The following is a 12,351-nucleotide window of genomic DNA, read 5'->3' on the forward strand; positions in this document are numbered from 1 at the left end:
CTTCTAGCAGCATCTGAAAACTCTCTCACCTCAGAGGAAAAAAAAAGTGGATATTCTATTCTTTCTCAGTTCTGCCAATTTAAGGCATGATTTCAGAGAAATCTCTACGCCATTGTGTGTCTTGCTTCCTGCAATAGGAAGGTGGAAAGAATAACCATTTAGCACCTCATGACTGGTGAGAAATAGCTGGCGGTTAATTAATCAATGCAAAGGGTTTTTCAGATACTGTTTTCATTACTAATGCCCCATTTTCAATTGGTGACAGCAGAAGGCCCAGGGGTTGGTGGAGGAAGGCATTTCAACAGCCCAGGGTGGAGCCAACTTTCCCCCTCTACAGTGGGGGAACGTGGGGAGGGAGTATACCACCCTACAAAGGCCCTCCACTTCCCCAGGGTTTCATCGCAGCACCTGAAGCAATGATGTTTCTCCAGCCCCAGCCCTTTGTAAAGACGCACTTGTTCTGAATTAGTCAATTCTACTGGAGCACTCAGTTGTTACAAATAACCCATTTACCCTCACCCTCTCTTGTGGAATTATCCCAGAACACATGTCTTTTCATTTTTCAAAAAGTTTATCCTATTATTATTTTGAATACATACTGAGCACCTGTATAGATTCTTTTGCCTAATGGATGTTAGTATGATTATTCTGTTGTATGATTAGAGATATGTTTCTGTGATTTCAGAAGCAAGGTTATACATAGTCACTCCAAAGATGACCCAGCAAATTTAGAAGTCCATTTAAAAACATGTCTCTACAATGTCCTGCAAACCCATTTCTTTCATAATCACTTATTAAGTGTCCGACCTAAGAGCCCTGGGGATGGTCAGGATTATAAATGCATATAAAATATGGTCCCTGCCCTCAAGGAGCTGACTGCAGGATTATTATTCCTCCACTAGGAGTATATAATCTCTGTGTTTTGCTCAACATTTCCCACTGTTGTTGTTTTACTTATTTCAAAACTCAGGACTTATAGGCAGTCCTGAAACAGAGGTACATGTTCCCTGATGTTGCCTCATCGACCTCTGGCAACCCTTTGGCAACATTTGGACAGCCGAAGGTTTGGAGCTGGAAAGAACAGGTCTATCCCTCCCCTGGGAGACCTATAGCAAATGGATTCTAATGGCGAAGCCTATGACTGTTACTCTTAAGCCCTCGGTGAACTACTAACCCACCATTTCTCTTTTGTGGCTTCCTCTGACCTTTAGATTTGTCCAGCAAACTACAGCACTTAAGCTCTTTCTTAATCATTATTTAAACTGATTCTTGTAACTACACAGTAAGGCATTAAGTGTGTTAACCCCACATTACAGATGGGAAAAACTGAGGCTCAGAGACGTTAAGTCATTTGCCCAAAGGTCACCCAACAGTAAATGGGAGCTTAAAACTCCAGGCCTTTGGAGAGCTCTAGTGTTGCACTACCCCCGGCCTCACTGACAAGTCTGGTGTGTTCAAGCCTGTGCAGTGACCATCGGCAAAAAGTCGATTTAATCATTTGCCCTTTTTCATGATATAAGTAGAAAGCTTTCAGTTTGGAAGGCGTTTTCCAAAAATAACTTTTAACGTCTTATCTTCTTGACTTTCAACTTAATCTCTCGTCTGTTTCTAACTTTGGACGTGGGGTTTCTGAATGTGCACAGGTGGATGAGGGAAGCCACCTGCTTCACGGTCGATATCTCAAAGCCGAAGAAACGCAGAAAGGTTTTTTGTTTGGTTGGTTGGTTTTTTTTAACATCTTTACTGGAGTATAATTGCTTTACAATGGTGTGTTATTTTCTGCTTTATAACAAAGTGAATCAGCTATAAGCAAGAGGGATGTATATGCAGAAAGATTTTTAAGGACGCTATTTACATAACAACATGAGCCAGAGAAAGCCATGTGAGACACGATTTTTCTCAAAGGTCAGACCCTGCTTGATGTGTTAACCAGAAACCTGAACTCAAATATCATCCACTAAAAGAGTTTTTCCCAGTGAAAGAGCGAGTGGGGTCCACGAGTCTAAGACAGCTAAGGGCCTTCAGACATGAAAGAAAATTATTTGGGAGCCAGAAGTAAAGGAGCAATAGATAAACTTTAAAATTCTGGAGTTCTCCCAATTAAACAATAAAGGAAACAAAGGGATTGCTCTAGCCTCGGGCTTTCTATAGTTCTCTTGTTGAGATGGTAATTTAAATTGTAAAATCCCAAGTCAACTGTAGATAACTACCTATCACAGGTATGAATCTACTGGGGAGGCTCAGCCCCCGTAAATACAGTTGGCTGGAAGGGACCCACGAAATATCCACTGCTATGAAAAAATTTACTACCCCGCATCGGTGACATCACCAATACGCAAAATTAAACCCGTTTTATTCACAGGTGTACATTTTTTGTACCATCATATGTAGGTGGTTAAAAATGATGTTCAGTAGAAACCCACTCAAAATCAAAATTGAAAGAAAATCAGTTGCTATTTTAGCATTACAACAAGGAAATGCAAATTTAAGGAAGAAATTCTCATTGGCACAGTTCCTTGGTGACTAGGTATTCAAACATATTTGGACACAAGACACCCCGCTGTTTGGGGAGCTCCACAACACATAAGGTGTGAGTTACAGCTGAATTTCCGGCTCGTTTTTGCTTCTCAGTTTCTACCCCTCAAAAGTTCATGAAGATAAATCTTGAAATATTTGACAAGTGTCACATATGGAAATTATTCAGTGTCTTACTATCTTTTCCCTGGGGTGAATTACCTCCCCTGCCCTTCACTACCAAGGGCATTTGTTTAATCACAGAATCTTTATTTCTCAAGAGATATTTGCTGCTTCTATTTATCCCCCCACCTGAAGTCACAATCCTTTGTCACAGGACAATCATTTCCACAGCAACCAACTGTGATGTCACAATGGGGGGGAGGAGGAGAGTTCACAAAGAAAAGAGAAAGAACGTTTTCTTCTTCAGGCTAAGGTTTCTGAGATTTAAAACCACTGCTTCACCAATCAAAATATTTTAGCAGAAAAACTCCGTGACAAAGCTGCATTTCTTCAAGGTCTCAGCTGTGACACAAAGCATTTCAGCAGAAGTGTAAGGGCTGTGTGTTGTGGGTTTGGGAAGGGATAGAGATTTTTATTTCATTTCTTTCTAATTCTATGCCACTGATATCTGCCAGTAAAACACATTAAACATATTCCAGAAAGAGTTGATTTAGTCGATGAAAAATGTGTCTCCTGAGACCAGAGAAGGTACATTTTCTGTCTTACTATCATTTCCATAATAGGAACAATGTTTACATTTCCTCAGCCCATGCAGAGCCTCTAATGTATTCATGTTCTTTCACTCTCCAGAGGCAGGAATTGAGGTATTTGAGATTTTATTTTTTTAGCTACTGCATCAAGCACTTAAGATCTGACAATTGTGATGTGTATTCTCACTTGGTATTAAAAAAATAAAAGCTTCAGTGTTTGCATTTGATTAGTCTCTCAGCTTGGTGGCTAATTAAGCAGGACCAGGGAAAGCCACTTTCTTCAGAAACACGGCATCTTGGTTTACGTAGTGTAAGATTATTGACAGGTAGAGCCACACAATTTTTATTAAACTGAAGAGATTAGCTCTGCTGAAGAATTTCACCGTGACAACAAACTCTAGCGGTAATAATGATACCTGACACTTCTCAAACTCACTACAGGAGCCCAAATGGTCTCTTTTTCTAAATATTCTTTCAGCTCAAGTAAGGGAAGAGCTTCATTCAAACATTTAGCATATTTATCTGAAATTGAGTGTGCAAGGGATTTTCTTCTCCCTTGTAGAAGTGATGCAAATTCAGCATAAATATTTGTAATCTGTGCACTTTCGCTATTCTCTTACACTATAAATGATACACTCTGTCTTTCCCCCAGTTGGTTGAAATGCTAACCAGCTTTTCTCCAGATAGAGGCCATGTTGCCCACAGGAAGTCATCAGCAAAGTCCCTGGAAGCCTGGAGTGATGTGCAGTTTGTTCATTTAACATGCATAAAATTGTTGCCTATTCCCCCAGACTCAAAATATCTCGCAGTTTTAGGACCGGGAGGATTGAAAAGAGATGAGAGGGAAAGAAGGATAAATGTTGGAAAGGAAAAACTTCCATATTCCATGGAGTGAAGCAAAGTAGAAAGAGCCTATACTTGAAAAGAGGGGGAAACACTTTTAGAACACAAAGAGGGCAACAATTGAAGTCTATTTACATACTTGGGGGTGGGGTGGGGAGGATTAATTAGTTAACGTTTGGCAAACGGTGTCTTGAAGACGAGTTCTGCGGAGGTGCTATTCTCACTTATTACTGTTATTAATTAACTGGGTGCATGCCAAACAAAAATCAGCCTCACGGTCTGCTTTCATTTCTTAACACCATATGCGATGTATTTTGCAGGAGTGATTCGGGAGAGTTATCTCAAAGGCCACGACCAGCTCGTTCCTGTCACCCTCCTGGCCATTGCGGTCATTCTGGCTTTTGTCATGGGAGCCGTCTTCTCGGGCATCATCGTCTACTGCGTCTGTGATCACCGTCGCAAAGACGTGTCCTCCGTGCACCGCAAGGAGAAGGAGCTCGCCCACTCGCGCCGCGGCTCCATGAGCAGCGTCACCAAGCTCAGCGGCCTCTTTGGGGACACCCAGTCCAAAGACCCCAAGCCGGAGGCCATCCTCACGCCACTCATGCACAACGGCAAGCTCGCCACTCCCAGCAACACCGCTAAGATGCTCATCAAGGCTGACCAGCACCACCTGGACCTGGCCGCCCTGCCTACCCCAGAGTCCACCCCGACGCTGCAGCAGAAGCGCAAGCCCAACCGCGGCAGCCGCGAGTGGGAAAGGAACCAGAACCTCATCAACGCCTGCACCAAGGACATGCCCCCCATGGGCTCCCCCGTGATCCCCACCGACCTGCCCCTGCGGGCCTCCCCCAGCCACATCCCCAGCGTGGTCGTGCTGCCCATCACGCAGCAGGGCTACCAGCACGAGTACGTGGACCAGCCCAAAATGAGCGAGGTGGCCCAGTTGGCACTGGAGGACCAGGCGGCCACCCTGGAATATAAGACCATCAAGGAACATCTCAGCAGCAAGAGTCCCAACCATGGGGTGAACCTGGTGGAGAACCTGGACAGCCTGCCCCCCAAAGTCCCCCAGCGGGAGGCCTCCCTGGGTCCTCCCGGAGCCTCCCTGTCTCAGAACGGCCTGAGCAAGCGGCTGGAGATGCACCACTCCTCGTCCTACGGGCTTGATTATAAGAGGAGCTACCCCACGAACTCGCTCACGAGAAGCCACCAGGCCGCCACGCTCAAAAGAAACAATACTAACTCCTCCAATTCCTCCCACCTCTCCAGAAACCAGAGCTTTGGCCGGGGAGACAACCCACCCCCCGCCCCGCAGAGGGTGGACTCCATCCAGGTGCACAGCTCGCAGCCCTCGGGCCAGGCCGTGACTGTTTCGAGGCAGCCCAGCCTCAACGCCTACAACTCACTGACCCGGGCGGGGCTGAAGCGCACGCCCTCGCTAAAGCCGGACGTGCCCCCCAAACCTTCCTTTGCCCCCCTTTCCACCTCCATGAAGCCCAACGATGCGTGTACATAATCCCTGGGGGAGGGGTCAGGTGTCGAACCAGCAGGAAAGGCTAGGCGCCCGCTCAGCTCAGCAAGGTTCGCGGCTGCTGAGTACCCACCCGACCAAGACGGCCGCGGCGGCGCCCAGGACTCTGGGTCCTCCCCTGAGACGCGGGGGGCGGGGGGGGGCGCTCTTGAAAATTGGGCCAAGCTGTTCGGTGAAGGTTCGCGACGCGGGACTCACCTCCATTCTCTTCCTTCACTCTTCCCCCACGCCCTGCAACAGGTCGGACTCACGAAAGACTTCAATCAGCATCACAAACATGAGCCAAAAGCACATACGCACCCACCCACCCAGCCCCGCGTGTGCGCCTGCGCGCAAGTCTGCGCGCACGCGCACGTCACACACATGCACACACACGCGCGTGAACGGCAATTGCAACGTTGTGTCCATGACTGCACCAAGCGCTGCCCAACTGGGCTAGCGTTCCAACCTGCAAAACACAGATACATTTTTAAAAATCATGACAATTAAAAAGAAAAAAAAGAATTCATTGATAATTCTAACTCAGACGTTAACAAGGGCAGAAGTTTACTATGCGCAGATACTGTGAAATGCCCACCAGTGTTACAGCTTTCTGTTATAGCAGATGAATGCCATGTTGGGCAACTATGTCATAAATTTCTGCTCCTCTCTTTTAATGAAATAACCTGACCGTTAACGCAAGTAACTATTTATTTTTCACGCTTTTTTCCTTAAGGAAAGGACTCTCCACATACCGTCCTCTGAACAGCTCTTCAGAAAGTCCTTTGACAGTTAAAACTATTTAACGTGAAATCCATTAACTGGAATAATTGAGTTTATTTTTACAATAAATTCACTGAGTAAGTAAGTTGCAGCTGGAATCCTGAGCTTGTGTTTGGACTGATATCTAGCTAAAGGAAAAACTTAAGAGGGGAATATTTATTTAAATCTACCAGTTAAATTTGCTGGTCAGGTCCCTGGCTTATAACATGCAAAAGAGTAATTAGTTTAAAAGTCCTTCCAGATCCTAACTTCTAAAGCAACCAGGAGAGGAACTTTTAGAATGGAACATCGCGTCCCATTGCTGCCAACATGGCTTTGTCAGTGGTTCCTACTTTCTGTGAAGGCACCAGCTTGTGATACGCCATCTCATTTCACTTTGCATGTGAGACAGAAAACAAAATCCACCAACCGTGTGAACTAATTAATATGCTGGCTGCTACCTTGCATCAATTAATGGTTTGATCACACAGGTTTTTCGTGGGGTTACATCTGTGAATAGCCTGTTTTCCACATGTAAATTTGTGCCTTACACCCTGAGTTGTGTACACTTGCAAACTGTCATTATGATCAACTTTTCCCCCTTTTGAAATAAATGCAGATATTTATTTAACCCTCCCTCCCCCCACCCCCAGTCCAGCCCTCTGGAAGATTAGCGTCCAGCAGATGGAAGAACAATGCAGTGGTGATGGTTACAATCCTGCAGCCTGGGAAAGCTGGGCGACACCACACCCTCCGATTCACGCATTCTTCTGGTCGTGCCAACTCCAACCACCCTTTGGCCATGCTGCCAAGCGTGGACCCCAGTGTTGTGGGTGGCAAATCTCCTTTCTTCCTCCAGAGCTCCCTGCTTCCCTTGTATTCTCAGATCATTTCAAAATGATGATATCCTCATTAGCCAGCAGAAAAGGGACTAACATCCCAGTCCTCATTCCTGCTGTGTCCACTGCCTGGAGAACACAGCAGTGAGGTTGGGCAAGCACCTGGGTGGAGTCTCCAAGCCATGTGCGCAGCACACAGGTGCAATGCTCACAAAGAAATGACATGGAAATAGATGCAGGCAGGCTGGTCCCTGCTGTGATTAATGAGTAACTCCAAGTACAAGGCCAACAACAATGGATGCTACAAAAACGTTGACTGGGGCAAAAGGTTTTTAATTTTTTTAAATTTCTTTATCCTTTTGCGGGTATTGTTTGTAGGGGGAGGGGGTCGGGCGTGTGTTTTTCCCCTTGGTTTTCATTAGCTCAAGCACACACAAGGGACTTTTGTTTACTCTTATCACGAACAAAAGAATTGTCAACATACTGTAAACTGTGAGCATTGTTGGTTGTTATCGGTTTTTTAAAAACAGCTAAACAGTATATTTAGTGGTCTCTTTGTCTCTTTTTCATTTCCAGTTTGATCTTCTGGGTTTAGTATTGTCTTAAAAAGAAAACTTTCTAGAAAAGACAGTTGGGGATAATTTTGAATTGGCTGTGAAAAGTGGTACCTCCGTAAACAGAGTGAGACCTGGGCGTGTCGCAAGGGCACGTGCACAGCCTTTTATTCCAAACACCCCTTGCAGTTTTGCTGTTGTTCGGGATAGGTTTTTGTTATTTTTGTGTTATGTTTTTGTTTTGTTTGTTTTGTTAGTGGAATCAATGTTCACATCCCGTGAACTCTGTACCCTGAAACCATGAAACTTTGCTAGGAACAGAGATGTTGTCTTCTTCCTTCTATTTTCTTTAGAAATGTGGAACTTAGGAAGGTGTGGGTATGTATCACCCTGCTACCCTCTCCCCCAAGCTTCACTCCCAGGAGTACTGAGGTGCAACACCTGCTCTCTCGTCCCCATGTGCGGGCATCAATGCCTCAGCTGTGTTACAGAGTCCCGTGTCAAACTTCCACCCCAGTCCCTGTATCCCACAACCCATCACTTGTGGTGTTAACCCTGAAATGCCCACAGGTATTGAGCTGGTCTTCTGCATTTAAGTATTTTCCCTTTTTCTTTTGCTCCCCACAGCGTGTGGGGAGAGGGTCCATAAACCTGAGTGTGCCTTTGCTTTCCACCCTTGCTAGACACTGGTAGATGCAACCAACTCAGATTTATATTTGTTGTAAAGTTGTAAAAAATATTGTGATGTCACCAATTTTCCTTCCATCTCCACACCCCCTAACATCTGATTCACGACTTAATGTATGTTGTAAAAAAGAAAAAAAAGAAGGGAAAAAAAGACAAAAAGGCAAGGAAAAGGCTCTTTATTACTTAAAAGTAATAAAGCAAGACTGTTCTACATTCTCTTTTGTGTCCTGAATGCTTTTATTTATCTCATAATTTCCCCCTTTTTGCCTAGGGTGCTCCTCTTTCCTCCATCTCTATTTGGCTTCCAAAGCATAAATCACAATGTAGTTAGAACCATTTGTCTGCAATACCCACACCCTGCTCCCCAAATTATTGAAGTGTTCTCTCTGCCTGCACCCAGCCTGGAGCAGGATCGGAGCAGAAGCCACTGGTAATTAAAAGGCAGAGCATGCGTTGACTCCCTCAATTCATTTCACGCATTTTCTTTTTATGGGCTTGTTCATCATCAAACATTTATGGTAGGCTTGATAGTTAAGGAGATCAAGGCTAGGATTTTACTATGTAAGGTCCACTAAAAATAGAACCTGGGCTTCCCTGCTGGCGCACTGGTTGAGAGTCCGCCTGCCGATGCAGGGGACACGGGTTCATGCCCCGGTCTGGGAAGATCCCACATGCCGTGGAGCGGCTGAGCCCGTGAGCCATGGCAGCTGAACCTGCGCGTCCGGAGCCTGTGCTCCGCAACGGGAGAGGCCACGACGGTGAGAGGCCCGCGTACCGCAAAAAAAAAAAAAATCCTTGCACAGATGTGACTTCAGCCTTTTTACATATTAATAAGGTGGAGGGTGCAGGATTTTACTCTTTGTTCGCATCTATCTCTTGTAAGCCAGAAGACACGGTCAGAGCTATAGTGCAATGCAGCACTTGATTTTCATTTTGCAGGGTAGCCTTTTGAAATGCCTAGATCAGGGCTTTTCTTCCCCCTCTGGAATATTTTTAAAACAGTTATTTAAATAAGTCTTCAGCTGTAGTATTTTACTTTTGACCTTCTGAAATAATTTTTTACAAGTGTTTTGGGTCAGTTTGAGTGTGGGAAGCTGCGGCTGGACCTCAATTTACACCTACAATGATCTAGTCACCTTCTGATAACTCATTTCCAATTGTGTTACTTGAATCCCACCCATAGGGCGAGGCGCTGTCAGGCACAAAAGTTGACTAGAATATAGTTGCTGCCTCCTCATTTATAAGGAGAGTGGACACGGCCTCTGTAATTGCCGTTGGGAGACAGGAACAAAGTGCTGAGGAAAAGGCCCAGAGGTTTGGGGCTCGAGGCTACACACGAGCTGGTCCTTACGGAATCAGTTCTCTGGACGGCTAGGGCAGGCAGAAGGGAAAACTTGTACAAAGGTGCCGAAGGTGCTGTGACTGGGACACAGAAGGTTTAGTGGACCTTGAGCAGGGTCTGTGAGAGAGCCTGACAGGGCCAGGGCTGGGAAGGGGGTTGGGGTCCGATCGGGAGCGGCCTGTGGACCATGTGCTAGGATTTTAGCTGATGGACAGTGGAGTGCATTTGGAGACTATAAAGCCACAAGCACATATATATGTTTGTGCTTTAGAAAGCTACCTGGCAGTAATGTGGAAATGGTCCAGGAAGAGGCTGCTGGCTGCTGGGCAATGTACCACGTGGCATGCCAAATTGGTAGGAGCAATGCGTGAAAACCCCACATCCAGTTTCGGATTCTTTAGGAAACAGAACTGAATCAGCTCTGTGACCATTCCTCCTTTTGTCGGTCAGAAGAGCTTCCTTCTTACGTGACTGACGGGTTTGCCCTGCCTGGTTATATCCAAATGTCAAATGGAGAGAATGGCCAACAGCTTGTCTGACCCTTTCATTTTAAAAAATGAGAAAGCTGTGGTCCATTGAGTGAAAGGACTTGCCACGATCCCAAAGCTGGCAGTAGAACACTCTTCCAAGGACGAATTTATTGTCTTTCATGCCCTCTTCATTCATATCATTAGAGTAATGCTAGCTAAAAAGACCTGACACTCGCTCCTCCCAAACTTCATCCCCAAATCACTCTGCCATCCTTTGTCACAGGAAGGCCTGCAGACACGCCTCACTCTTCCCCAGCTGGGCATCCCAAATTCCTTCATCTGGGCCGAGGCAAGTGGGTCGGTTGGAGCTCAGATCACACTGTAGACAGTCCCTGCAGTGCAACCTGATACTTGGGATGGTGGCTTTTGCTGAAGTCAGCTTTGTTCTTGTCTGGTGAAGAGGTGACAGAGGCTGAACAGGTGCAGCCTGTATCTTAGCTGGGGCCCCAGGGATGTCCCTGCTCAGGCTTGAGGAGTGCCTCAGATAACCTAGATTTTGAATTGTTGTGTTTGCTTGCTTGCCTGTTACAGGGTTGGTGGCTTCTGCCAGATGTTTTCAGACTGTTGGCTCTCAGGAGTGGCTGTCCCAGTACTGCCAACAGGCTAGGTGTTTCACGGGGCCAGAGCTGATGTCTTAGACCTGCCTGCTTTCCTTAAGTGCCATGCCAAGCAAACACAAACTGGTCTCGTTGTTCAGTCTCCTAAGTTGGCAGAAGCCAAACAAGATGCCCAGAACCATAGTGCCTAGGCGTTTGCATGAACAAAAGCTCTTTCCAAAAAAGTCATTCAGCAAGTGAAACAGAAGTGTCAGAAAGGCACCTATAATTTCAGACATGGGATATTGTGCCCGAGGGAAAGGGGTAAGGGGAATTTCAAAGACCCTTTAGTAACAAAATAACACAATTAAGAGCGTAATCCTCATCCTGGCTGAGCACTGCCACAGCTGGGTGCTTGGACTCAATAACCCTTAGAAACCCACACCTCACGCCTGTCTTAACCCCACGTGGTGATGTGTCTCTTGTACAGAATTGGGAAGGAAGGGCTCACATTTATTGATCGGGCCTGCCAGACAGATGGGGATCTTCAGTATTCCATTTAGACTATTGTGTATCCTTAGGTCTAACCCCCCGGGGATGCCTGGAGGTGGGGGGCAGTTGACCTCAACAGAGAGCTATATCTGAACTGATGTGCATTCAATGTGACTGGGCAGAAAAATGTGCAGATGTCCCTCTAGCAAATGGAAATGAAATTTGAGTAAATCAAGAGAGGCAGATGAGTGGTGGGGAGTTCCCCATCCCCCTCTGCAAACACATCCCTGCACACATGTGCCAACAGCTGCTGTCATGAGGCTTTTTCCTCTTGGTGTCTAATACCAAACATGTCACAGGGGTCAGAACCAGTGTCTGATGAAGGTAGACCCTTTGGGAGGTCTTTCACCCCTCTTCCTGGTAAAACATGCATTCCACCTCAGCACTTTCTGGTCAGATGTGAACTGTCATAAATTACAGTCTCAGGAGTGAGAGACAAGACCTTTGCAGAGGGGCCTGGACACGGGTCGCTGGCAGCCCACGGATGCTGACCGAGGTGACTAGCAGTTTTTTATTCTTCCTAATCTTCCTAATCTCTTCAAATAAAAGGAGATTTTCCCTTGAGAATCACTAACATCATCCCCAGAGCAAGTTACTGGTCCCGCTGATGGAGCTGCAATAACAGTCCAAATAAGGGGATGCTAATGAAGGGGAAAGTAAGTAACCATGAAATTGGAGGCATTTTTCTCATTGACGATTTTCATTTTTTAAAAAAAACAGATGAAGGTGACATTACACAAGAGCAATGCCAGGTAACCAGCATGAAAGAAACTCCAGCAGGATTCCCAGGGGTCTCCTAGGATGAGGAAGATGATGAGAACTCTTGTCTGTGAGCCAAACGCTCTCTGTCATCCTGTTCATCATGACACCTGCCCTGACCATGTTACAGGGTGGTGAGAAAGTGGGTGTTTGAGAGAGAGGGTAAGAAACTTAGTTCTCAGGTGTGGACACAGAACATTTTGCAGA

The 12,351-nt window shown here is 45.9% G+C and overlaps 1 protein-coding gene and 1 pseudogene across 3 annotated transcripts in view; both read left to right on the forward strand.

Annotated features, from left to right (window-relative positions):
* SEMA6A (semaphorin 6A) overlaps nt 1–8,641 on the forward strand; it is a 129,125-nt gene extending 120,484 nt beyond the window's left edge. For 2 of the 3 annotated variants that reach the window (XM_004267479.3, XM_004267478.4), the window contains one exon: nt 4,391–8,641. In XM_004267479.3, coding sequence (XP_004267527.1) covers nt 4,391–5,589 — 1,199 coding nt within the window. In that variant the 3' untranslated portion in view covers nt 5,590–8,641. The remainder of the gene's footprint in view (nt 1–4,390) is intronic. The other variant, XM_033423812.2, reaches the window with a different exon arrangement.
* LOC117200563 (uncharacterized) lies at nt 7,052–8,641 on the forward strand (annotated as a pseudogene).
* Nucleotides 8,642–12,351: the final 3,710 nt, after the last annotated feature.

The sequence above is a fragment of the Orcinus orca genome, chromosome 3 (assembly GCF_937001465.1).
Source record: "Orcinus orca chromosome 3, mOrcOrc1.1, whole genome shotgun sequence".
Classification (NCBI taxonomy): domain Eukaryota; kingdom Metazoa; phylum Chordata; class Mammalia; order Artiodactyla; family Delphinidae; genus Orcinus; species Orcinus orca.